A 25,841-nucleotide genomic window follows, 5' to 3' on the forward strand; every position below is an offset into this window, starting at 1 on the left:
GGACAGGTTGACATCTGTGAGGGGGGGGGGGGGGGGGGGGTTCACACTGTTGCAGCAAAATGATCCATGCACTTTTGATTAATATGTCCAAAACAGATTAGCATACAGCTGATGCGTTTGATCTGCATGTAAATTGAAAGTGAGGTGCAGCGACCAGGACTCATATCCCACCTGCAGACATGACTAATTGTGTGCCGGAAGTACGGCTGAACCCGGGTCTACATGGTGGTAGGCGAGTGCTTTTACATCTACAGTAACCAGACTACAGTAACCAGATAAAAGCATTGCATAGATATTGTATACATATTCTGAGCACATGGCCAATATGTTGCATCTAACTGTGCTGAGATTTAGCACACAGGGGGTTAAGGAAAAATGTACAGATGAGATCAAGCATAACGTGGACACTAGATTTTCAGAGAAAACCAAGGCTGGTGTGTATCTGATAAATACCGAGTGGCACAGAGTCAAAGGTAACGCAGAGTTCAAAAAGATCGTCTGCGTCACTGAGCATCTCTCTCTTCAATATGGCCGCCCACGCCTCGTTACCCACGCACAGACACAGGCATGTCCTCATATACACAATGCATGCACTCTGTAGGAGCACCTGTACATACACAGTCTGTTAGAGATGATGACAGATCCCTGACAGAGGTCAACGGCACACTCGGCCTAATCATTTCCATACATCGCGACTGCTAATTTCCTCTTCAGTCTGCATTTATTTTTCAAGTGCTCTCCATTTGTTCTCCAAACATGTGCAGGAACTCCTCCTCGATGAAGCACGTTGTCATGGTGACGGAGCCAGACACATGGAGGAGCCCTGAACCTGCCTGATGGTGTTGCTGATTCAGAAGAAATAAAAGTGAAAGTGGGCTGACAGCAAGAAAATAAAAACCTCGAACTGCTGTGAAGGCTGCAGGCTACACAAAATAACACAAATGCATGATTCGTCCAATGCCAACGCGCAGATGCGGAAAAGCACAGACAACTGCAGACACCTTTATTGTGGTATTGCATTTGACTGTATGAGACAGTCGATACTCGCTAGACAATTCATTGTAGCAAAAGTAATAACTGCTGCAGAATCAGTACGTCTACTGATTATCCTGAAAAGGTATCGCATTTCAAAATGCAAACAACACACTTTCAGCTGTCCTGCAGCATAATAGTACCATGCACCTCTTTAAAGAGCACATTTAATATAATTGGGCGTTTCCTTGGTTGATGACACGATGCAGAGATCAGTTTGTATGAAGATCAACAGGAGGCCCTGCATCAAAAGGAACAAAACGACAAAGAGAGTAATAGGAAATGGGCCCCGTGCACTCCTTAATCCGAAAGGTCAGAAGAAGAAAAGCAAAAGGAATAACGCATTTTAAACGGAACCGACAAGGGTGTGTGAGAAATGCAAACGAGGGAGTCTCTGCTGTGTTGTAATTACAATAGCCGACACTGACCATCGCTGTCTGGTGGAGCTCGGCTTCCGGCAGCGGCTCTGTGCAGAATACTAATGCTGCAATTAGTGTAACCCAGCAACAGGAAGTTGGCTGCCCTTGAGGTGGAGAGAAGAGGATGGAGCTGAATAAAATGGCTCCGTTACTGACGAGCTCTCGTGGCTGCTGCCAGGTGGCCCCTGCCCCCCAAGCCACACCTGTGGGGGGCGGCTGGAGCAGGAGGGCAGCGACCCCTGACCCCCACTCGCATGAAGGGAGAGGCTTTAAAGGGGGTTACGGTGAAGTGCTGCATAATCATCACAGCATCCCCCCCCCCCCCCACCACCAGCACCACGACAATGAAAAGTGGACTTTACCGTCTCTGTGGAAACGGTAGGTCAGGACCCTGTCGCTCCACTGATAATATCTAATCTAACATGGAGGAACGGTTCAAAAACGTAGTCGTCGTCTTCTGCAGAGGCAAGTAGGGATGTATACCTGCAGTGCATATGAAACGGTCCAAAGTGGCTGTGAGACTGTGCGTCTTTACCTCGCCACTCACAAGGTGCACACTGCACCCCTAACCCTAACCTACACTGCACGTTTTATGCATGTGGATTTTTACATTTTAATTCAATTTAAATCTGTGAAATGCACATGCACACCTTATAGACATAATACACATTATGGACTATGTGCGCCCCTAGTGGTTGAATGTCATTATTGACATCTCAAACCATCTCAAAAACGGCACCGCGACGTCAAGGACACAGTAGGCTACTACTGAAAAAAGTTTCACGACAGGAGTTCAATTTGAGTTCAATCTGTATAGCAAAGTGACTCCTCCTTTGAATGATTGTCATTGGTTGTCACATTTGCTTAGCTGATGCCCTTGAACCCTGAGGTGTTCATTCATTCAGGAGGTATTGAGCTACAGGAACAACAGGTGTTCATTCAGGATGTATTGAGCTACAGAAACATCAGGTATATTATTTCTTATGCAGTTTCTTTTCAAATATGTCCCAGGCATTCAAGGAGAACTCGTACCATCATCTTCTATGGTACGAAGAGGCCATTATGAACATAGATTGAGTAAATATCCAGACAACTAGCCTGAAGTTATTAGATGGATACTTGCTAATTGAACTTGATGGTACCATTTGTGAGTGTGCAGAGGGCTTCATTTCAACCTTGTCTCCTCTCTGCTCTCTCAAGTGGAGGTAGTCAATACGTGTCCTGTATTCTGATGAAGCTGTAGCTATGGAAACCTTGATAATACAACACACCTTCAGCACTGCACAGCACTTGGACTTCAGTTCATGTTTTCCATTAGCCTTGCACCTATTAAATGTCTTTTGATTGACAAACAAAGTGATTAGGCAGGCCGTTTTGAATGAGCAGTCAAACCCCATTGACAGTGCTGACACATCTGAGTCTGTTATTCCTGCCATGCTCTGTCTCTTGGCTTGTGGAAATAACTATCACTAGGCAGAGGGAGGTTTACTACTACTGTCGTCGTGCCACACAATGCCAACACAGTTATTTCTTTTTCTTAGGTTTCATTTTTGTCTTGAGTGGGAGGACAGCAAAGACACTCTGCTGTAGTCTTATTCAGTAGACCAAACCAGTAGATGGAGGATAGCATGACACCTGATGTTCTATGCCTTAAAAAGCATTTAGGCCTAAAAAGGCCTGAGATTGTAAGTCATATCTGAAGTACCATTCCAGCAGACTCACAAAAGTCCCAAAGTAATTGTCTCGACAGAAAAGGGAAACAGACAGTGCACAAATGACTTACTAATGTGTATTAATGTATGAACAATGCTTTATAAACAACGAATTAAGTATTTAATCATACTTAAATCATGCTTCATAGCGTGCAGTTATTATAAAGTGTTACGGTATCCTTTCCTTCAAGCAAGGAACTTATAAAGAAGGAAGAGGCACACCAACGGAACCGACATCGAATTGTGCATTGGGGCCAGACATTAAGGACAGTTCTATTGAAGTGAATGGGGCGGACATGGTAAGGCCTACTATAAACCATATATATATATATTTATAAAACGGCTCTCTCAAATCAAGCAATCTGATTGGTTCACAGCCATTGTATAATTCCAGTAACCGAGTTCAATAACCCATGGCCATGGTTGCCATGGCAACTCTCTTACTAAGAGAGTAATAATAAGGCTTACCTCAAATGACAACGTAGAAAAAAAAATGGCGGAGACAGCTGTCAGATCCTTGTGAATCGATCTTCGCTTATAACTTTACTAATACTTCGCAGAAAATGATGTTTTGTACAAGAATAGATGCGGGCTAATGTCTTCTTTGCAAAAGAAAGGCTGTTAACCGCGCATTTAACCGCGCATTTAACCCCGTAACGTTAGTTGGTGTCGGGCTTTGCAGAAAGCATTCAGCTTCTCAGCAAGCGCTGAGAATGCAACGCTGCGCTCGAGCTGCCTGTCGGGGTTTCCAGAAAGCTCTCAGCTACTCAGCAAGCGCCAGGATTGGCCAATGTCAACTTCAGTCTCCAGAACGATCCAATCAAATCACCCGCATGTTCTTGCGGTCCCGCCTTACAGTAGTGTTTCAACTGACTCTATCAGAATGACATGCCAGTCGGAGTCGGACTTATAGTATTATTATTATTATTATATTATCATACTTGGAAACCGTTTTATAAAAGCAATATAGCACTCGAGCTGCATGTGTTGTGGAATATATCCCCCTGCTCAGCAGTTATCCCACTCGGCAGCTGATCAGGGGGATATATTTGGCACAACACACTGGCTCTCATGCTATATTGCTTATATATATATATATATATATATATATATATATATATATATAATTATTATATATTATTATATTATATTATATTATATTATATTATATTATATTATATTATATTATATTATATTATATTATTTATATTATATTCAAACAGATCATGGCTCTGTCCAGAAGCTTTTTAGTTTGTCTACCTCTAGCTCTGCACCTGCCTTATCCGGCTTGGATGTGCGCATTTTTCAAACAAAGGTAAACAACGCAGGTATGATGCGTTATAGTGGGACTTACCCCCCGCCCAGGGGACACCTCGGCATTCCGAAATGTCGGCACTCCGAAATACCGGCATTCCGACAAAATTCTAAACCTAACCTCGCCATTGCGAAAGAACCCTCCCCCAGACCCTAACCCTAAACCTAACCTCTCCCACCCCCCACGCCTAAGCCTAACCTCCCCCAGAACCTAACCTCTCGGCGAAACATTTTTTGGAGATAAAAAAGGGCCGCCTCTCCGAAAGCATAGAAGTCAATGATCGGAATGCCGACACTTCGGAATGGCGAGGTGTCCCCCCCTGGCCCGCCCCCACTTCAATAGAACTGGCCCCAAAGTCGGGCCCCAGTGCAAAATTCTAATGCTGTGACATGAGTGATGTCTTATCCTGCTTAGAAGCTATTTTCTAACAGTTGCTTTCTTTCTAAAAGTCATTTTGTATTATAATTATTTCTTTTTAGAAATACTGATTTGCAAATGTGCTATTTCAAGCCAGAGCATGCTCCATTTTAGAATACGGGTGCCCTGTAAATACATGTCTTGAAACTAAGCCCCTGCTGTCCGACTTATCTTTAATGCTTGGTAATGGCTTCCGGGAGTTCCTTTTCTTTTGTGCAACTAGAATTCTACCATTCGGGGGTCCACTTTTTATTTCAACGCTGCTACCGAGATGTCCTTGCTTGAATAGTGCCGAATGGCTGCTGAGTATTATGCTATTAATGGTTTTGTGTGGGACCATTCTGAGCTTGCCAGAAATAACGTGAATACAAGGCACTGTTTACAAACCCCACAGATGGCACAGGCGTGATAACCTGACTCCGCCAGATGGGGCGGTATTGAGTTCACAAATTTGCAAAGGTTGTGAAACAAATGTGAAGCAACCTACATCCATCTGGCAGCGTCAGGTTAAGTGTAGTAGCCATGTGGTGTGGGCGTTTGCAGTTCTGTGAGACTAGGCTACCATAGCTCACGACAGGGCCGGTTCCAGAACAAGATGACTAGGGATGCCAAAAAGCCATAAATTCACATCAAAGAACAAAGAAAAACAACAATTAGAATTAAAGTTTAAACAGTAAGTGTGCAGCTGCAGCATTTATAAAAAAAAAATTGTTTTACCACTCTTTTCAACTGAGCATGCAGACAATTAAAATAAGGGTGCAATGCGTGCTTTTGCACCCCTGTAAAACCGGGCCTGGCTCACGAGTGAGCCTTATTTTGAAACCTGCTTTCAGCTCTGCTGTGTTATTTATTTCAAAAGAGACCATCCCAATGGCCAAGGGCTAGCGTGCTCTGATGTGCACAACCTGGGTTGACAGTAGCAGTTACACTACCTCCCCCTGTATGGCTTTCGCTGTCCAGGGGGGAATCGAACCCGGGTCATAGCCTCGCTCTGCCTATTTTATTATAAGTCGAGAACGCTAACCAGTCGGCCAAGGAGACAGTCCCACCTTCGCTGTGTGAAAATTCGGACTTTGCATATATCAGCCCCACCACGTGCATACAGTTTGTTGCAGCAGTGCACAGGCTCAGCTAGCTGGAGTTTGCAAAGAAAAAGTCAAGAAAGAAGAACTGCTAATTGTAAGAACAATTTGATTATGCTGTCTGTGCACTGGGCACTTGTGATTGTGTGCTGTATATTTTGTGGGTGAGTTGATATGCTGTTTGCAATAATACGTGATTGCATGCCTCATTGTGATGCTGCATCATGCTTCTATCGGTTTGTCAAGGTCGCCTAGTAGTAGCTAACCTGACTCCATTTGGCAGCGTCAGGTCATCGCCATCGCATGGGGGCCTCTTGTCTGAGATGCAACCGAATGACTCACCACACGATGATAAGAGACATTACTATAACGCAGACTCAATAGGTCGTTTATCGCCCCCAGTGCCACCACTCTTCTGCTATCATCACATGCATTTTCACCACTAGTGGGAATTATTTCTTTAGCCAAGTGAATACAGTACAGTCCAATACAGTACAGTACAGCACAATACAGTACAGTACAGTTGTAGGAGCCAAATTTGGTCTGCTATTATTTCCTGTCATTATCTTGTGTAATGCTTTATATGTCCTTGAGGTGTCGCTATGCCATATTACCTGGGCTCAGGTGATCTATATAGGTACTGGCTTCACTGTGGTTCACCAGGTGTTTTGACCCCGGAAGGGCAAAGGGTTTTTGACCGCTTCACTGTGGCGCTACATTTGTTTGGTGTGCTCTGCCTTTTCTATGTTTAGAACCACAGAGATGTCTTTCAAGCTTTAATGAAATATCAGGCAGATAGGAGCAAGGCAGAAGCAGCATACAGAGCTTACAGATTGCAGAAAATACATATCATAGCAGAACAACACCTTTTATACCCCCCCACATTCGATGTATGACATCGTTGGTGATGTCACAACGTCCGGGGAGGTATGACATCATCGGTGACCTCATAAAGTCACGTCTGCCATCACAGTCAGCCTAGACCGTCTGACATCGCTGATGACCTCACAGGTGAACTCTGACATCATCGTCGATGATGTCACGGCGGTGTCATCATCATTACGTCATTGGCGCCTTGGTTCGTGGGCGTCAGTTGCCCCAACAGGCCTGATGGTGGGCCATTATGGACCTTTTTCTACAGTCATTATTAGGCTACAGGTCGCGCTACCGCCCGCCACCCCCAGGCGGCATAGAAGAGTTATAGTTTTACTACTCTACTCTTCTATGCCTGCTAGAGAGCAAGGGTTGAGTCATGCTTCTTGTCTGATGGAAGCTTCCATCCTGTTTTGTTTCCCCACGTGACCATGGAGCACAGCTAATGGAGGAGTGAGTAGAGAGGGGGAACACACTGCGCCTGGATGAGTCATAGGGCCGCTTGACAACCCACAGACAGGTGAAACCACAACCAATATTGTAGAGAACTTTCCTGAATGTGACAACCCACAGACAGGTGAAACCACCACCAATATTGTAGAGAACTTTCCTGAATGTGACAACCCACAGACAGGTGAAACCACCACCAATATTGTAGAGAACTTTCCTGAATGTGACAACCCACAGACAGGTGAAACCACCACCAATATAGTTTAGAAAAGTGCTGTCAAACGGCCCGGGGCCCGGCAAAGGGTCCAATCCGACCCACAGGATGACTTTGCAAAGTGTAAAAATTGCACTGAGAAGTCCTTCAATCCAATGTGATGGACGTGTGAACGCTAAGGGGGTATACCAGGTTTCAGGAGCAAGTTAAATATTAAGTAGCTTTGATCATTTGTTTGATGGTAGCTGAGATAGCCTTAAGTGAAAACATACTTAAAGTGTACCTGGAAGTCTTTACACTAAAAGAAACCAGAACATTTTGAGGTTTAGTAATTTATAAATTATTATTGATTTTCTTTGTCTGGCCCACTTGATACCAAATTGGGTTGCATGGGGCCCATGAACTAAAATGAGTTTGACACACCTAGTTAGAACTTTCCTGTATGTGAAGCTGTTACAGATATGTAGCATGACACAATGTTGCATAGCACTAGTTTGTTCTCTTCCTCCCTCTCTGTCTGTTTGTATCTAAGTGTATCTACAGTGTGTGTGTGTGTGTGTGTGTGTGTGTGTGTGTGTGTGTGTGTGTGTGTGTGTGTGTGTGTGTGTGTGTGTGTGTGTTCTGAGTGTGTGTGTTCATAAAATCTGTTTATGGAGTTCCTGCAGTAGGAAACCTGTTTCCATGGGGACCATAGTCTTTTAGACTGGCTAAACACATGTGCGTAAGAAGGTCGTGCAGCTCAAAACTAAATGTTTTCACTTTGATATATAGACGATTGACACAAGATGAATTGTTGAAGGCAATTTAATTTCAATTAATCAATGCCCCATTAGACCTTCAACTGAGTCTGTATAAGCTCTAAGGCTTCAGAGGTTGCATAGTAGGCCTATATCAAAGTGCACAATGTTAACAGCTGTTACATGAGAGACATGTGGATTCCGTGTTACAGTACCTTCTATGTAAAAGAAGAGCCTGCATCCAGAGAGTTGCATCCATTCTGTAGTTTTCTGATACAACGTCACTGCATGTGCATGCACGTGTCGTGCATGTGAAAGGAGTTACATTTTTCGTACCTCTTATGAATATTTTTATTTCAAGGCAGAATACAGTCCGCAATAGTCAAGCCATCATATTTTCAATTTTTTACAAGAACAACTATATATATATGTATATATATATATATATATATATATATATACAAACGAGAAATCTCCCAAGTGAGTTAATAACATTTCATAGTTCTGTAGGCTACTGACAAGTGCTTCGGGCACTGGTTACACACATGTGCCTTTCTGGAACATTTTATACATGACGACAATATGGTTGTTGTGTCATTGTTATAATGTTATCCAATCACATTAAGAGGTTTGGGTGAAAACAATACCGAGTGAAGCTCTTCAGAGGTTTATTTGCCTCTCCTCCACTTGGTTTTAGTAGAAAAGTGAATGCATACTGCCCCCCAGTGTATGCAACAAGCTCCTTTGTGTCTCCTCAAGGTGTGAAACTGACTCTCAGTAGATGTGCTTCTACTTGCTTTAACATTGTATGATTATTTTTTCTTCTATAATAATACCTTTTGGGACTTCTCAAAAATCTGTAATTCTAACAATCTGTGCATTAAGATAGTTTGCATAGGCCTACTTGGTGGTAGATTGCAATTACGATTGAATTCGCATAAGCATGCAATGCTGCTACCACAATTGCATCACAAAATCGACCATGCAAATGTAATTCAATAGGCTTATTACTGTATATACATGAAGACAGACATACAGTCCCTGTTGTAGGTTACATCTGCAATTCAGTCATATTGTTTTGTCTTCTGTGATCACTATGCTGCATACTGCACAAAGACAAATTCCTTGTTTGTAACATGATTATTGAATTATTTTTGCTGTAACAATCAAATCAAATGAACTAAAAGAATAAAATTTGCTATTTTCTATAGGCTAAAATCCAATGTTTCATGTTTTAAGTCTCAAGTCAAATCCCTCTTTACTATATGCTGTTTTTACCACAGAGACACAGACAGGTTTATCTAGTCACTTTAGGGGCCAAAATGGCGGATGCGTAGCTCTGCTGTTGCGCGCTGATGTTGCAATGGAGTGATACATTACATTTCACTTCTTTCCATGTACGTTCTTTGGTACGGTTTCTCATTTTTTTTGATCAGCTGTGCTACACAACGGGTGACGTCATTTCCGCACTAGGTTGTCCCATTTTCTTCTGCTAACTGGGCGATCAACAAACAGCTCAAAGGCAAACTATCTGTCTTGTTCAATACAAATTGAATGGATTTCGGCTCCTGAAGCTAACAAATACAAAGGTAGGCGAACTAACCTAACGTTACATCTATCAGCTTTCAGTCGGCTGCTTTTGAGGTCGTTTTATCTTGGCTAGTTAAGTTTGCTAACAACTTTTGCTATGTTAGCGTAGTCTGGCTAGTAGCTACCCTACAGCAGCTATTATGTTTAATCTTACCAAAACCTGCCGTACTTTCTTTATCTCGGGCTAATGTTTGGCTACTTACTATGTCGATGCTTACAACACACCGATTACTTGTACGACTAGGCCCCTGTGTTTATCTGCTTAAAATATTCAGAGCACATCGCAAACAAGTAAATCTCAGACTGTCTAATATGAACGTGCCTTCAGTGCCAATTCTGTGCTCGCACACTTTCTGCACAAACCTTAGTCCATAATTGTAGTCATGCAAACCTCATGCTTTACCATTTTAGACTAATATTTGTTTTCCTCTTCCGGTTCCATCTGTGCACTGTCTGCACGAATTAGCAGAATCCACATTGCAGCTGCAGTTTACATTTTTTACATAATATTCAAACTTTGCTCAGAGTGCAAGAAGAAGCTGCATTGAAGATTGGTGGAGTTTTTTCCTTTCCAACAGAAGACAGATGGTTTTGAGCCATGGATCAAGGTGTTGTGGACAATCCTGTTATCCTTGTCATAAAGGCGCCCAACCAGAAGTACGATGACCAGACCATCAATTGTTACCAGAACTGGACAGTGGAGAAACTCAAAGCCCACCTGTCAGATGTGTACCCCAGTAAGCCAGTGAGTATTTTGGGTCAGTCCTCCTGGGACGGACGAACGTGAATTAGCCCATGTGTTAATTTCCCCTGGGATCTCTCATGTGCCTCTCTTCCCACATCGTTTCCCTCTCCTGTGCAGTTCCCATTGCCCTTGGTTAGTAGCACCTGTGTGTTGGTATCTGTGGGTTTGTACATTCAAATTCAGGTAGTGAGTGGTGTAAAATTAGTTTAGAGACTGTGGACTGTTGATAAATATCATTATAAAACGGCTCTCTCAAATCAAGCAATCTGATTGGTTCACAGCCATTGTATAAATCCAGTAACCGAGTCCAATAACCCATGGCCATGGGTTATTGGTTGCCATGGCAACTCTCTTACTAAAAGCCTTTGGTTACCTCAAAAAAAACAAATGGCGGCGACAGCTGTCAGATCCTTGTGAATCGATCTTCGCTTATAACTTTACTAATACTTTGCAGAAAATTATGTTTTGTACAAGAATAGATGCGGGCTAATGTCTTCTTTGCAAAAAAAAGGCTGTTAACCCCGCATTTAACCCCGCATTTAACCCCGTAACGTTAGTTGGTGTCGGGCTTTGCAGAAAGCACTCAGCTTCTCAGCAAGCGCTGAGAATGCAGCGCTGCACTCGAGCTGCCTGTCAGGGTTTCCAGAAAGCTCTCAGCTTCTCAGCAAGCGCCAGGATTGGCCAATGTCAACTTCAGTCTCCAGAACGATCCAATCAAATCACCCGCACGTTCTTGCGGTCCCGCCTTACAGTAGTGTTTCAACTGACTCTATCAGAATACCATGCCAGTCGGACTTATAGTATTATTATTATTATATTATTATACTTGGAAACCGTTTTATAAAAGCAATATAGCACTCGAGCTGCGTGGTGTTGTGGCATATATCCCGCTGATAAGCTGTTATCCCACTCGATCAGCGGGATATATTCGCCACAACACACTTGCTCTCATGCTATATTGCTTAAGTATATCACACTGTCTTAATATTTTACAGTCCAGTTTAGAACTAGCATCCCAAGAAACTGCTTCATCTGAGCTGGGCCAGGGATGTGAAGCATTGCTCTTTCAGTCACCAAATGTGGTCCTTTTTTTTATTTTACGTTAACACGTTAACTGCCAGCGACGTATGCATACGTCAAAAAAAATCCAGCGCTTGACTGCCAGCGACGTATGGATACGTCAAAAAAAACGTTTTTTTTTTTTTGACGGTGGGGCGTTGATCAATCCCTTTTACGTCTCCTGTACAATTATTGGAGGTATTGAATGTGTATAATCTATTTTACCGACCCACTAAGTGTTGACAGTGCTCCCCCAGACGAGCGAAATCAAAGAAAAAGGGAGCAAAGCCATTCAAGGAAATGGCGAGGCGATTTTACAGTATTACATTCTCATGAAAATGGTTGGGGGAAAACGCTCTCGTTTTCGCACTGATTGCTGGCGATGCGGGATTGCAAATTTACATAATACATTACAGGTGGAACACACTTTGAAACACGCAGCATAAATATGACCAGAATCGCAAAAGCTTCTCTCAACCAAAACTCCCAAGAAGCGAGCGAGTCCATGCCGACTTCCTCAAACAGCAGCCTGCAGACAGGCACAGGAGAGCAGCAAAAGCACTGAGACTGTGACGGCCGCGGCAGCCAAGAAGAGGGAGGAGTTGCCTCTCGCTCTCTCCCTCTCTCTCTCTCTCTCTCTCTCGCTCTCTCTCTCTCCCTCCCTCCCTCTCTCTCTCTCTCTCTCTCTCTCTCCCTCTCCCCCTCTCACTAGGATTAAACCTAGTGCGTCTCCCTCCCGAGAGGGAGGGAGAGAGAGAGAGAGGGAGGGAGAGCGAGAGGGAGGGAGAGAGAGAGAGAGAGAGAGAGAGAGGGAGGGAGAGCGAGGGGAAGGGAGAGAGAGAGAGAGAGAGAGAGAGCGAGAGGGGGAGGGAGAGAGAGAGAGAGAGAGAGCCAAAAATGAATGGTTAAAGTGACAGCTCTATCGAATTTCACAAAAAGCCGTTTATCTCTGAATATTTTTTCTCATGCTAAAACCATGCTGTATTCAACTGATAATGCTTACATAACTACTAACTCTACAAACTAACTCTTTTAGACAGAGAAAGTACACATTCTATTAGTACTTTTGAGATATTGTATGTTCACAAACTCCAAGCAGAAAATAATCCTCGGCGCTTGTAAAATGAGCCACAATCCTCAAAAAACGGCTTGGCAGAAGCTACCTACAGCAAGAAAAAAACGGCTGGCAGTCAATGTGTTAACATGATAATCTGTGATTTTTTTTATTTTTTGCAACATCACCTAATCAACCAGTGCCGACAGTAGTACTGTCTGTGATATCTTTTTACGTATTTTGTACAGAAAAGTAAATGTGAAAGCTGTCATGAACTGGATACAGGTTGAATCAATATTGTGTTATATCAGCTGGTGATGGAGAGAAGAAAAAACGACATTTGTTCATATGAAAATGTCACAAGATTAAGACCTTAAAGTCGAGCTGAACCCCAAAATTACTTTTCTTTTCTTTTAGTTCAAATATCTGGGTATGCAGTGCACCTATTTAATACTGTATGCAAAAAAAATCATAAAACTCAAATTTATTTACTTTTTCACACTTTTTCACATCAAAAGTTCATTTTTCAAGATTTCATTGATAACAGTAATGTACAGTTTGCTGACGTCACCAAGTACTAGGGCTGTGCCGATTCACTTATCTCCCGATTCGATACTATCACGATACTTTGGTGCCGATTCGATATATATTGCGATTCACGATTATTGCGATTCTACGATTATTGCGATTCGATATTACGATTTATTGCGATTTTTGTTTATTTTTTTCTTTTCTTTTTTCAGTTTGTTTGCTTTTTTACACTAGATTAGAACATGGGAAAAGTTGAATCATACACTAGAGACTGTATATTATATATCATGAGTAGGGCTGGGCGATATAGTTAAAAACAGGGGCGGACTGGGATCATAATTCAGGCCGGGCATTAGATACCAAGCAGGCCAGGCCGATATGGGCCAACGCGCGTGAAATTTGGGCCGTTTGAAGCCAGATTTGGGCCGTTTGAAGTCCAATTTTACAATGAGATGCACCCACTTTAACCCTGAAGTGTAATTATTACTTCAGACTAACTAATAAAGTAATAAAACCACTAGTAAACCAGTAGGCGGCGCCTAGCCTGCTGTTCAGTGAGTGGCCTGACTGCAAGCACCAAAAAAAAAAAAAAAAAAAAATTTTTTTTTTTTTTTAATTTGCGATTATCGATTCTGGAATAAAAGATCGATCCAAAAAATCGTGACATTAAAAATCGCGATACTTAGGTGAATCGATTTTTTCTCCCACCCCTACCAAGTACTATCAAATTTCTACCCCATTTCAACCAATTATTTCACGACATGCAGCTGTCAACCAAATCTTCATTTCAGGATAATTTTCTCTTCCAAATGAAGGGGAAAATGGCACCTAGTGCCTGTCATCTGGCAGAGTTTCTAGCCCATAAACTAACTACCGGTACTAACTTGAGCAATTATGCAAACTAAATCAAACGGTAATTTCTAAGAATGCAAAGAAATGTAACTGGCTCGTTAAAACACGCATTCCAGGAATATTATTTACATTTATAACGATAATGGCGCGCACCTCTGAGCCTCCCTGGCTGTCGGGGGTCGTCTCTCGGAGATTCCAGGCAGGCGGGCAGCACCCATGCTTCGGATTGTCCGCTCGTTCCGCACGAAGCCGGTGGCTGCATGGTACTCCGCGGATCCCACTCGCGTAGCACGACAACACGCTGAATCCCACCCGATTTGGGGGTGGAACACGCCAGGATTGGCCGATACCAAAGCCAGTCGACAGAATTGTCAAATCAAATCATCGACACCGTATATGGTCCGCCTCTCAATTTGTTTTCAGTCTGAAACGGACTCGGATGCACGTGACGAACGGGTTCACCTCGACTTTAAGGCTACCCCAGACGACCTATTATAGCCATATTTATAATGACCTTCACTTGCTATTTTTGTGTGGACTGGCTAATCCTGTCACCACCGTAAGTAGACGGGTGATCAAAAGTTAGCGCTGCTGCTCCCTGTTTTTTTGTTTGCTGCGTCACATTTTTCCTCGCTGTGAATTCGTCACAATTTCCTCCGGTGTGATTCACAATAGCACAGAAATGTGTTCGCATTGTTCATGACATGGACTCGGTTTACCTTGATAGCATTTCTCAAACTGAAGGAAGGTGGCTGACAAAATTATAGTGACTGAAGGAGCCTCTTGGCAGCATAGATTTGACATCAGGCTGAAACGACGGCATTGAAATTGCCATTGTGCTGCTTATCTGACGTGGCCGTGTTTCCGCTCTGCTCGAATGTAGTCATTGAACACGCACACAGGGGCCAGATCACGTCCTTGTGAAGTTATGGCCAAATCTCAGGAAGTGCAGACAGCACAGCCTGTGCTCTTCTTCCTGTTTATACAGTACATGTATTTGGTTTGGCATATTTAACCAGGAGGCCTCTTGAATCTAGTATGCGAGGATTTCAGTTGCAATTTTGCCAGGTTTTAAAATGGGTGATTAGGTGTATTTCTGCATGATCCTGTTCTAAATGAAGGCTGAAAGAGGACACGCTTTGACCTTGTTGTGCGATCTGTCTAATCCACTGTTAAGACCCCGTCTGATGCTGTGATCTCTAAAGATCCATATTTTCATGCTTAGAAATATGATTCTGTTTGAATTGAATATTGATTATGTGATTTTGTTTTTTTAAGAAGGACCAAACAAATTAAGTGAAATGTATTGTTGCCCATATACTGTGCAAGCCCTCTCCTTTTGACCCGTTTACCATCATTATAATATTGTGTTTTTAGAGCTCCAAAGACCAGAGGCTGGTGTATTCTGGGAAGCTCCTTTTGGATCACTTCACCTTGAAAGATGTGCTCAGAAAGGTAGGTCTTCTCCGTCGTCGCAGGCCTTGTTCTCCTCTCTTTTTCTGTCCGTTACATCGTTTTCTGCCCAGACAAAAGCTTGGCAAACAGGAAGTCGTGATACAATGGGTCAAGTGGGCGGGGCTGCATAAGGTGAATAGGGGGAACCTGTAAGAATCAAGTTTCTATCGATCTTTGGCGCAAGTGATGACGTGCTTTGTTACAACACGCGCACAAGAACGTTTTCATAGAACATCAATGTTGTACAGGACAGGTAGGAAAAACTAAAGCGCCCTGTCCCAGATTTAAAATGTGTGAATTTAGTAAAAGGTGCAGCCTGGAAAGTCTTCTAGAGTGAATGAGATTGTGTCATCACGCACGCACTCTAGGCTGGCTCCATAGGCTGCTACAAGCCTAGCTTTGCTCAACTGTTATTGGAGCACACAGCAAAAAGGGCGGGACTTAGGAAAGGTAAATGATGTCATTGTCCGACTGTCTTTTGCTAACGAGTCCTGGTGGCTTCCACAGCAGGACGAGTACCACATGCTTCACCTGGTGTGCGCCTCACGCACTCCTCCTGGCTCCCCGAAGCCACACAGCAGCCACAGTAACAAGTCCCAGGAGAGCTCCCCAGCTGCTCCCACGGTGGGTTCACCTGCTCTGCTCACACCTCTCCATACATTGCCATTGATTTCATCATCACACCAGACCTTCCATCATCCAGCTCATCCACCCTGATCTACGGCTCCTTGTGGAGCAAAAAGATGCGCTCACCTTTTCCAAGTACAAAGTGCGGTACGCTCCTGTTTCTTTCAGCTGAGGAATATATCTGAAACTAGGTCCTTTTTTGTCCTCTGCTGACCTTGAGAAGGTCATCCATGCTTTAATTCTCTCTACTCCCGTCTAAGCAAAAAGTCCCTCTCTCCCCTGCAATTAGTTCAAAATGCAGCTGCAAGGCTTTTAACTAGGAATAAAAGATAGGACCATAACCTCCATTTTTAGCTTCCCTTCATTGGCTTCCTATTAGTTTTAGAGTTGATTTTAAGATCTTGCTTTTAGCTTTTGAGGCGCTACACGCGAAAGGCTCCTACCCACATCTCTGATCTTATAATCCCAAAGATGCTGCTGCAGAGGGACCAGCTTCACAGTCACACGGCTCTTCTGACGCACAAAGATATAAAAACACAGTTTGCTCAGCCATGCAGAATGCTGGTGAGCAGCAGGAGCATGAAAACCATAGTCTGAGCTTACTCAAGCATCCTCAGAAGGAATTGACATTTTAAACCGAATGTTGTATGCCATTGCATTCAGAAGAAGCTTAGTCGCAAGAACTTGGTGGCTCCACACGACAGGCAGATGCTGCTGCAGAGGGATCAGCTTCACAGTCACCCAGCTTCTCTGACGCACACAGATATAAAAACACAGTTTGCTCAGACAGGCAGAAAGCCAGGAGAGGTGAGCAGCGAGCAGCAGGAGCATGAAAACCATAGTCTGAGTTTACTGAAGCGTCCTCAGGACAGGTTGACATCTGTGAGGGGGGGGGAGGGGGGGACACTGTTGCAGCAAAATGATCCATGCACTTTTGGTTAATATGTCCAAAACAGATTAGCATACAGCTGATGTATATATAAGTTTGATCTGCATGTAAATTGAAAGTGAGGTGCAGCGACCAGGACTCATATCCCACCTGCAGACATGACTAATTGTGTGCCGTAAGTACGGCAGAACCCGGGTCTACGATACGATACGAAATACTTTATTAATCCCCCAGGGGGGAAACTGAGCACTAGGTGGTAGTCGAGTGATTTTACATCTACAGTAACCAGACGCCCCATAAAAGCATTGCATAGATATTGTATACATATTCTGAGCACATGGCCAATATGTTGTATCTAACTGTGCTGAGATTTAGCACACAGGGGGTTAAGATGAGATGTCATTTGTGCATGAATGACATCACTGGTCCACACCTTAACTCGAATAAACTCAAACTAAATGAATGCCTGCAAAACAGTTTATAGTTTTCAGATATACCACTGATTTTGTAATGATACAAACTCCATCGTTCCTGTTGTTGTAACCATTTTCTATAAATTGATGTTCAGTACATTTGATCTGCGTTTACTTTCTATTTTCTATGTGTTTTTATTCTATGCTTTTATTTATTGTAAAGCACTTTGTAACAATGGTTTTGAAAGGCGCTATTGTAAATAAAGTTTATTCTTATTCTTATTATTATCATATTCAGACTGTTCTTTTCCCCGGTTGCAGACACTTCAAAATTCATATAGCCCCGCCCCCCCTGGTCAGGACAGCCAATCCCCTTTGACTGGAGAGAGCAGTGATGGACTCCGACAGCGAGCGGGCTCCTTCCCTTACTACCCGATGCACCCAGCCTTTATGCACAGGTAAGCCTCCAGACTCCTTTATGCACAGGTCTCCTTATTAACACTATGGGATATGGAAAAAAATAGGACAAAACATAAAGAAGACAATACAGCAATAAGAACATAATTAAAGATACAACATTTTGGCCATGCTAATACAGAGCTGCTATTGGCTGTGAAATAATTTTTGTGAAGCTATTATTACATTTTCCAATGAGGAAATTATCTTGGCTATGTCTGCTTATTCTGTAGTCAATGATAACTCATCATAACCAATTCATCTCAGATTACTGTATATATCATCAAAGGTCAAGTGTGTGGCACGTCTACAGTAATATGAGTGTTCTTGTGATTTTAATCTTCTTCTCTTTTGCAGTTCAACATGGCCCCCGCAGTACTCCCCACAGCCGGCTCCTCCCACAAACATGCCTGCATATTACAACCCCATGACACTAATGTGGTGGCAGCAGATATATGCCCGCCAGTACTACATGCACTAGTAAGTCAACATGTGTTTCTGTCTCGACCGTTTCTAGTAAATGTTTACAAAGCTTTTGTCTCCACTTTGTTAACATCGCCCTTGTGCTTCCCTCAGTCAGATGTTGGCTGCCTCCGCTCAGCCTCTCAGGCCGGACCAGCCCTCTCCGCGGCCGCACCCATCGGACCCTCGGAGCCAGCGTCCCCAGGCCGATCGCCGTGGCAACCCGGAGGTCCAGATGAACGCCCAGGGAGGGGAGGTCCTGAACGAGGAGGAGCAGAACCGGGACTGGCTGGACTGGGTGTACACCATATCGCGCGCTGCCATCTTGCTCAGCATCGTCTACTTCTACTCCTCCTTCAGCCGCTTCGTCATGGTGATGGGCGCCATGCTGGTGCTTTACCTGTGAGTGAACTTTGTACCTCGTTTAGGGTTAGACCAATGTATTGGTTTGCTCATAAGGCCTAAATGTGCAAACCAATATATGGGTTGCTTATTTTGGCCTTTTGTTAAATATCAGATATCCTGTCTGTAGAACTTTGGGTTTGATTGGATCCGACGCTGATTGGCTGAAGGAGTTGTCTGTCAAGGCAACTACGCCCGCCCATGCTCCCGCCCCTGCTAAACCCCCCCCATGGCGCCGGGGCCAGACCGTCACGGAGAACCAAATAAAATGTGAGTTCACGTGACGGGCTGGTTTACCAGGCTAGCCAAGATCTGCAGCGCTACAAAATGCAGCCAAAATCAAAGCCGTATAGTTCAGGACAAGAGGTCTGACTCTGGCCCTAAAAGAAAGATCCCAGTTTTTTCCAGTACGTGTGTTCCGTTCTGTTCTGCAAAACATTCCACTGACGTTTTGGCCCTGAAAGGTGTCAGCAGAGTGATGCATCTTGGGCGGGTGTTTTAGAGATGCCCTGATGCTGTCCACAACAAGGGATTTCAGCCGCCATTTATTTCATGTTTATAAAAATAGTTGTACTTGGTCAAACCAGAGCCTAATCTGGTCACCCTATGCTAAGCCTAAAATCATTTCATTTGTGTGGGTTTCCATGGAGACGTTTAGTATCTCATGTTGGTCTCAAGGCAGCTGGTCTGTTGCAGAGCAGATCGGAGTCGAGGTCAATGCCATGATTCAGAATGCTATTTCAGAGGTTTTTCCACCCTGATAAGAAAACCATTCTGAAAGATACCGTAAATCTGCTATTGAGACCTTTCGAAAATTAAAATATCATCATTGGCATGGGTTTTCAAAAACCAGTATCATCATTTCGCACTCTAATCTCTTCTGTCATTGAAACCCAGAGTGATTTATTCTTGAAGAATTTTGTCACTGAAATCATTCATTTGCTAAATCAAGCCCCCATAGTTCTCAATGCTTTCTGATGGAATGTCAGTGACTTCAATAGACTTTGTCCTGTTTTACTCAAGCATGAAATCACAGTGGCGCAGTGGTCACGTTCTTGCCTCGCACTCGCACCTCACGGCAAGAAGGTCCTGGGTTCAATTCTCACCTGGGACGCTGTTGGCGCTGCGGGTGTGTCTCCCCATGCCTTCGGTGCCTAGTGCCCAGGTGGGCTATCTCGTGAAAAGGGCCTTTCTGTGTGGAGTTTGCATGTTCTTCGCGTGCCCCCCTGGGGTTTCCTCCATATAACATCAATATGGACCCCCAGTAAAAAAAAACATGCAGGATGTTGGAAGAAGTTTGTCCCCGGACGCGTATTTCTCCATCCTGACCTGTACCATATCTTTATCTATGAACTGTGCAGTGTTCCATTGAAGGTCATAATACGCAGGATGCCGAGGAGGTTGTGTGATTTTTGTGTGCGCGTGTGTGCAGGCACCAAGCAGGCTGGTTTCCCTTTAACCTGGAGAACGAACTCCAGCTTCCTGGAGACGGGGCCAATCAGGACGACGTGGAGGCGGAGCTACAGAACCACGACTTGCAAGAAATGGTAGCTGTGACTCATCCGTCTCACCTTTACCAAGAACATTCCCCCAGGCTGATCGTACCTCAGTGACAATCAGTATGATGATATCAGTTATACACAATGACATGACGTGCCATTTTCCAGCTCATTATAGGTTGAGGCGATGTCTCGTCATAGACGCTGGTTAGCTGGCTCAGCCTAGCTGGGGGCGTGGTCAGGTCGGGGTAAATCCCCCGTTCGATCCATTCAGCAAAGTTAGAATTTAGCTGCTAGCCCAGCCCAGGCAAACACGATCAGGGATTCAACCAGAGGCAGTAAATGCACATCTGAATAGACGTCTTGTGTTCTGCTCTAGAATCCCCAAACCTGTAGTTTAGAGCTACAGCACCTTCCTTTGGAGAGTCAGCCCATTGAGATATATGGACGGTTTTACCCCACTCGCGCGCCAGCCGTATAACATTTTGTGGGCGTTCCCACACATGCCGACTGTCTCTATAGTGCATTCACGGACTAGTTTCCCACAAGAGTAGAAGAAATCTGTTTTTGAAAAGCTGATAATACGATCGCACCAAACAAAGAGGTTTGTCTTGGCAGTAAGTGGTGAATAAAAAAAAAAAAAAAAAATCCTCAGTGTGACATGGCGAGGCAAAAATAAAAACTTCTGTCAACTGCTGTCACATTTGAGCTCACAGGGAACCTAATCAGGGAAGCAAACCACTTTTGTTGTAGAATGGAATTTGTATCAACGTCATTCTTCTCCCGCATTAGAAAACCAGTTGTGACATCAAAATAATAATAAAGCCAGGAGTCAGGAAAGTTCTCTCACATAAATGTATTCAGCCATTACATAAATCTTTGCAAGCAGAAGATTTCCATTTGCATAGAGACTGGCTCCCTGGAAAAGCTTGCTTGTTTCCAGATCAGGAAGCTCAGTACAGAAAGACACACAGTCAAAGGTTTTATACTGTCTTCTATTCTCACATATCTGAAATAGTGTTCTCACATATCTTACATCTCTTCACAAGCTATGTTTTGACCAGCTCACAGAGCGATGCAGGAATCGAGAGGGGCGTGGGGGGGTGCTGTAGCTAAGACAAGTCCACCAAGGCCACATCTCTGAGTGAGCTTGTCACTGTCCTCCGCTCACGGCCAGAATGACATAAGCTGTCTGTTTATGTGGAATGGAATTTAAGAATGGAATGAAATATGTCACTATGTGAACCTGCATCTGCATCTGTCTCGACGCGGGTTTTGAAGGCAACTCTGAGCCCTGCAAGGCCCCCATGACAGAGCACGGTGTGAGATAGAAAGAGCTGCTAATGTCCCTCATAGGTTATCTTGAGTATGAGTCTGTATTGCCTTTGTCTATGTGCATTTATGATTAATAACTCATAACAATAGCTGTGTGTCTTATGACACGAGGTCAATGGAACTTAAATTTTCTCCCATAACACTTTTCTCTGCGTATGATAATTCTGCAGCATTCGAGCATTTTTGTTTCCGCATGTAAGTGGATGTTGTTCACAGCCATTGCTCAAATGTATGCTTCCAGCTGAAATGATGAGCTGCAATTCCAATGGGAGAAAATGCAACCTATTTGGTTACTGAAAAGATTGATTGATTTTGATTGCGATTCTGTCATCTAACATTACAATCGTTTAACGTCGATCTCCAAATTGTCAAGTTGTAATTACATATTGTTATCCATTAGTAACTACGGTGAAATAATAGTATGGGAATCTTGACATCTAAAAAAAAACATTTATATCTGCAAAACATAACTGTAAGTTAAGTTCTTAAGATGGCTCATCACTTTAATAGTAAACAGTATTGTGCTTTATTTTCATGACAACAATTATTTTGAAAAAGAATGTCAAGTTTTTTGAAATGGTGTAACATTCAAATTTCGCAACGAAAACCTTTTCATTTATAGTCCGGCGCACTGTATGACCAGAGCTAAACATATTTAACCCATTGATACCTGATGCAGCATTTGCGTGTATACATCCCTCATGTGTGTGTGTATCCCTTTAAGACGGTCGGGATACACACACAAATGCTGCATCAGGTATCAATGGGTTAATTTGATATGCTGTGGGCAGTGTGCTATAATCTTGACTTTCTCCCGATTAGGAACGGGTGATGGATGAAGGCTTGGATGACGATGGGGAGAGCGGAGAGGAAGGGGCAGAGGATCCCAACAGCAACCCCCAAACGGGTTTCCTGTCTTCCACCTGGTCCTTCATCATAACCTTCTTCATGTCCCTCATCCCGGAGGGTCCGCCACACGCTGCTAACTGAACCACCGGCTCCACGGCCGACCAAGAAATTCATGCTGTGATTTGGTATAAAAGAATGTTGTTCGGTGAGCAATTCTGTTCTGCTCAGAAACCCCCTTATTGTCAATACACCTAGGAGAGCCATACATCCCCTGAATGCCTAGAGGTCGCAATAGCTCATTTTATACGGTGAGGTGAGGTCAAATAAATGGCTGCTACGGGGACTAACATCATCACACATGATGAAGACAACTGGGCTCCTTGAATCCACCAGAGTCTCAGCTTTACAGTCATACCCGTTTTATGCAATTCCAAGACTGTTTCCAGTATGCAGAAATATTCGAATAGAATAGGCGAAAAATAACATGTATACTGCATGCAAAAATGGCATTTTCTTTTCTTTTTTTATTGTTTATTTGTTTTTGCATGAGATTAGCATAAAATGCATAAAGTCTGTAAAGAGGAGACTCGTGGGCACCCATAGAACCCATTCTTATTCAGATATCTCGAAAGTGAGAGAAAATGGCCACGCCTATTTTTCCCCCTCACCAAAATTGAGCCTAAATCTGGAGCGTCGTTTAGCCCCCTTCCCGACAAGCTAGCGTGACATGGTTGGTACCAATGGATGCCTTAGGTCTTCTAGTTATGCCATCCAGCCACAGCGTCGGTCCCCCAAGTAGTCGCCGACTTCAACTCGGGAGGCCGAACACTAATCTCACTGATTGAACCTGAACCCCACGTGTTCGCGGACACTGCTTTGTCTGAAATAAAGACAAAAAGGGGTTTGCATTCTTCAATGACCGTAACATAGTGAGAGTGCAAAATACAAGGATTGCTTTTGACTCCTTGTAAACGTAGTCGAAAATAAGAGTAGTCACCGTTCTGGTAGAATAATCGGTCGTCGTCAAATAGGGACAGGATGCACCTTTGTAATATTGTACAGTCGTCATCATAGCACTATTTCTGTTTGACAACCTGAATACGTATTGTCTTTGTAAAGTAGTTGCAAGATTTGTTGAAATTGTTTTATTAGTATATTTACTATTTTGTAGGAGTGGTTGTGTTAAAGTAAATAATTTTAAAATGGCCATTGTAGTCCAAATGCTCTGCTACAGCCAATTATAGCCCCAAATCATGTGGCATCTCTGATAACTGAAATGAATGGTTTTGGTCTTTAAAAGTACATAAAATGTGTCTTCTTAAAATTGGACTTATTTGCGTACTATTACTTGTGTTGTGTTGGATGTTTTCATTCCGATGAGGGTGAGGAGGACGTGATGAAGCCTGTGACCCAAAGTGCTCTTGGTTCTGATCTTCAGTGTCAGGATGGTACTGTGAGGCAGCGTGACCTACTCGACAATACAGGACTTGTCAACATAGGTCAATGTAGGCTAATCAACATTCTTCCTCTATGACTTCAAAGTCTTCCTCTGTTCATGAAGGAAATGTTCCCAGCGTAGCCGAACCCTGCAGTCATTAACAGGCTGAAGAGGTATGATTGGCCCCGTGAGGTATTTTTGGTTTCTCATATTGGAAGACGTAAGAGCAATATGACTTAACCCACAGTGGGTATAAATATCTCTCATTCTCCTGTTTCCACCCGGAAACCAACTACCCCGAATCTACACCAAAGGTCTCATTTGGGGTCCCAGTTCTCTGCAAATTTGAAATGTCAGTGTAAGTTGTCGTTATCCTTTATTTATCCCCATGGGGAAATTCATCCTCTGCATTTGACCCATCCTCTACTAGGAACCTTCCTAGAACTAGGAGCAGTGGGCAGCTGCAGTGCAGCGCCCGCGGACCAACACCTGTTATTTTTGGCATTGCCTTGGTCAGGGCTACTGACAGGAGTATTAACCCTAACATACATGTCTTTGACGGTCTCTCATAAGGGTGTGCTGCTTCAGCCCTGGGCAACCCAGCTCACTCCAATGTCTCATCTGTTCATGTATGAGAATAATTGCATTTATCAATTTCATGGTATAATTTAACAAAGGACATGTTAATGTAAAGTTAGGCAAATTATAACTCACCACAGTGGAAATTTGACTAGCGCCCTCTGCACCCAGGTTTTAATTAATTATCTGATTGGGCAACAGTATGTATAGTTAATCAGGTGTCCCATAGTCTAGCAGACTGGGTATTTGTTCCCCAAATATAGAAATATTGACTTGTAGTGTGCTTTGTGCCATCATCGAAAACTGAAATCTCAACAAAACAAAAAAACATGTAAATTGTTTTAGAAATCAACATCAAACTTTTCCTTACAGAGTTGAAATCATTGCACTGGATGCCTCTAAAAACCTTGACATGTTTGGCTAGTTATCTGCTAAACAGTGTTGGGCAAGTTACTTTCAAAATGTAATATACTACATATTACTAGTTACTCTCATTTGAAAGCAATAAGTTAGGCTACTTTACAATATTACTGTCTGTGTATTGTGTATGTAGTTATTACAGTACTTTTGCATTACTTTCACAAAAATAACAGCAGTAGCACCATGACATCACTGCCCCGGAACCATCCCGAAAAATAATTTAAACCGTCTTGAAGTCAGTGTAAGAGTGAAGAAACTGCTTCCTTTTGATGGAAAGAGCTCACAAAGGCCAAAGCTGAGTTGTCCTTCCCTTATTGTGGTCTTAGCGCCATCTTGTGGCAGCACACACAGCCTCCTAATCCCATCAGTTTGAGTTAAACGCTGATAATTGAATGGAAGATGTCAAAGAGCATCCATTCATATCCATCTCTCATGCAGTCCAGCTGCCCCTCGGGAGCATTGACTCACTAAACCATTGAGTCAGTCACTAGAATGGTGTCTAATGGATGACTAACCACTTCACTGATCACCACAACTAGTTAAACTGTCATTTAGAGCCAAGGAAAAGCTCAATAATAATAATAACTCCAATAACTCCAAACTGAAAAATATTGTTAAATTATGAATCAGAAATGATTGAACCAGCTCAATTAAAACTGTGGATTTGCAGCATCATGTAAATCACTCATAGAGTGACTGCTGTCATATTTGTGGATTTTTCATTGTGTAACATTTGTTTTTTAATTCATTGTTATTTTTTATTATTATTTTTGGGGGCATTTTTTGCCTTTATCAACAAATAGTAAACATGGTGTCTCCCAGTGATGTAGTGCAGTAACAGAGTCAACATGGACAGATGGAGATCCATAGCCCCCCCGGGGGTGGACAAAAAGTGTTAAAATAGACAGTGAGCAGCCTCCCAACCCAGTTGACCT

The 25,841-nt window shown here is 43.2% G+C and overlaps 1 protein-coding gene across 4 annotated transcripts; it reads left to right on the forward strand.

The window, feature by feature from the left end:
* The first annotated feature begins 9,724 nt into the window (after positions 1-9,724).
* Positions 9,725-23,784, forward strand: LOC310771187 (homocysteine-responsive endoplasmic reticulum-resident ubiquitin-like domain member 2 protein). Of its 4 annotated transcripts, none has more exons than XM_083663843.1 (9): positions 9,725-9,840; positions 10,308-10,586; positions 15,460-15,537; positions 16,045-16,161; positions 17,788-17,924; positions 18,280-18,402; positions 18,499-18,786; positions 20,219-20,333; positions 22,443-23,784. In XM_083663843.1, the coding sequence occupies exons 2-9, from the start codon at positions 10,440-10,442 to the stop codon at positions 22,608-22,610; spliced, it is 1,173 nt and encodes a 390-aa protein (XP_083519969.1). In that variant the 5' UTR covers positions 9,725-9,840; positions 10,308-10,439; the 3' UTR covers positions 22,611-23,784. The 4 variants fall into 4 exon arrangements, with proteins under 4 accessions (XP_083519969.1, XP_083519970.1, XP_083519968.1 ...); XM_083663844.1 differs by having other exon boundaries at positions 9,732-9,840; positions 10,420-10,586; XM_083663842.1 differs by having other exon boundaries at positions 9,733-9,840; positions 10,311-10,586.
* Positions 23,785-25,841: the final 2,057 nt, after the last annotated feature.

Source organism: Poromitra crassiceps, assembly GCF_964638095.1.
Source record: "Poromitra crassiceps genome assembly, contig: HAP1_SCAFFOLD_401, whole genome shotgun sequence".
NCBI lineage: Eukaryota > Metazoa > Chordata > Actinopteri > Beryciformes > Melamphaidae > Poromitra > Poromitra crassiceps.